We start from the raw sequence: 228 nt of genomic DNA, 5'->3' as shown, positions 1-228 counted from the left end.
CGTGCCGGTGCGGGGCGATTGCCGCCGCTCCCCTACCTGAGCCACCACATGTAGCTGTGCTCGTAGGGGAAGAAGCTGTGGGGGTCATCGCAGCAGTACTTGACGTCCTGGAAGCCGCAGCAGTACACGGCGCGGGCGTCGCCGCTCATCTGCGGGCAGCTGAACCCGCTCACCAGCACCTTGTCGGCGTTGAGGTAGCTGCTACACTCGGCGCTCATGGTGCGGCGG

At 66.7% G+C, this 228-nt stretch overlaps 1 protein-coding gene across 1 annotated transcript in view; it reads right to left on the bottom strand.

The window, feature by feature from the left end:
- The window catches only part of FAM159A (family with sequence similarity 159 member A), a 26,544-nt gene extending 26,326 nt beyond the window's left edge, over nucleotides 1-218 (bottom strand). The window contains 1 exon segment of the mRNA XM_009287486.1: nucleotides 37-218. Within this exon segment, the coding sequence (XP_009285761.1) occupies nucleotides 37-218 (182 nt within the window).
- Between the last annotated feature and the right edge of the window lie 10 nt (nucleotides 219-228).

Source organism: Aptenodytes forsteri, unplaced genomic scaffold, assembly GCF_000699145.1.
Source record: "Aptenodytes forsteri isolate BGI_AS27 unplaced genomic scaffold, ASM69914v1 Scaffold119, whole genome shotgun sequence".
NCBI lineage: Eukaryota > Metazoa > Chordata > Aves > Sphenisciformes > Spheniscidae > Aptenodytes > Aptenodytes forsteri.
This window is presented reverse-complemented; position numbering and strand designations above follow the sequence as displayed.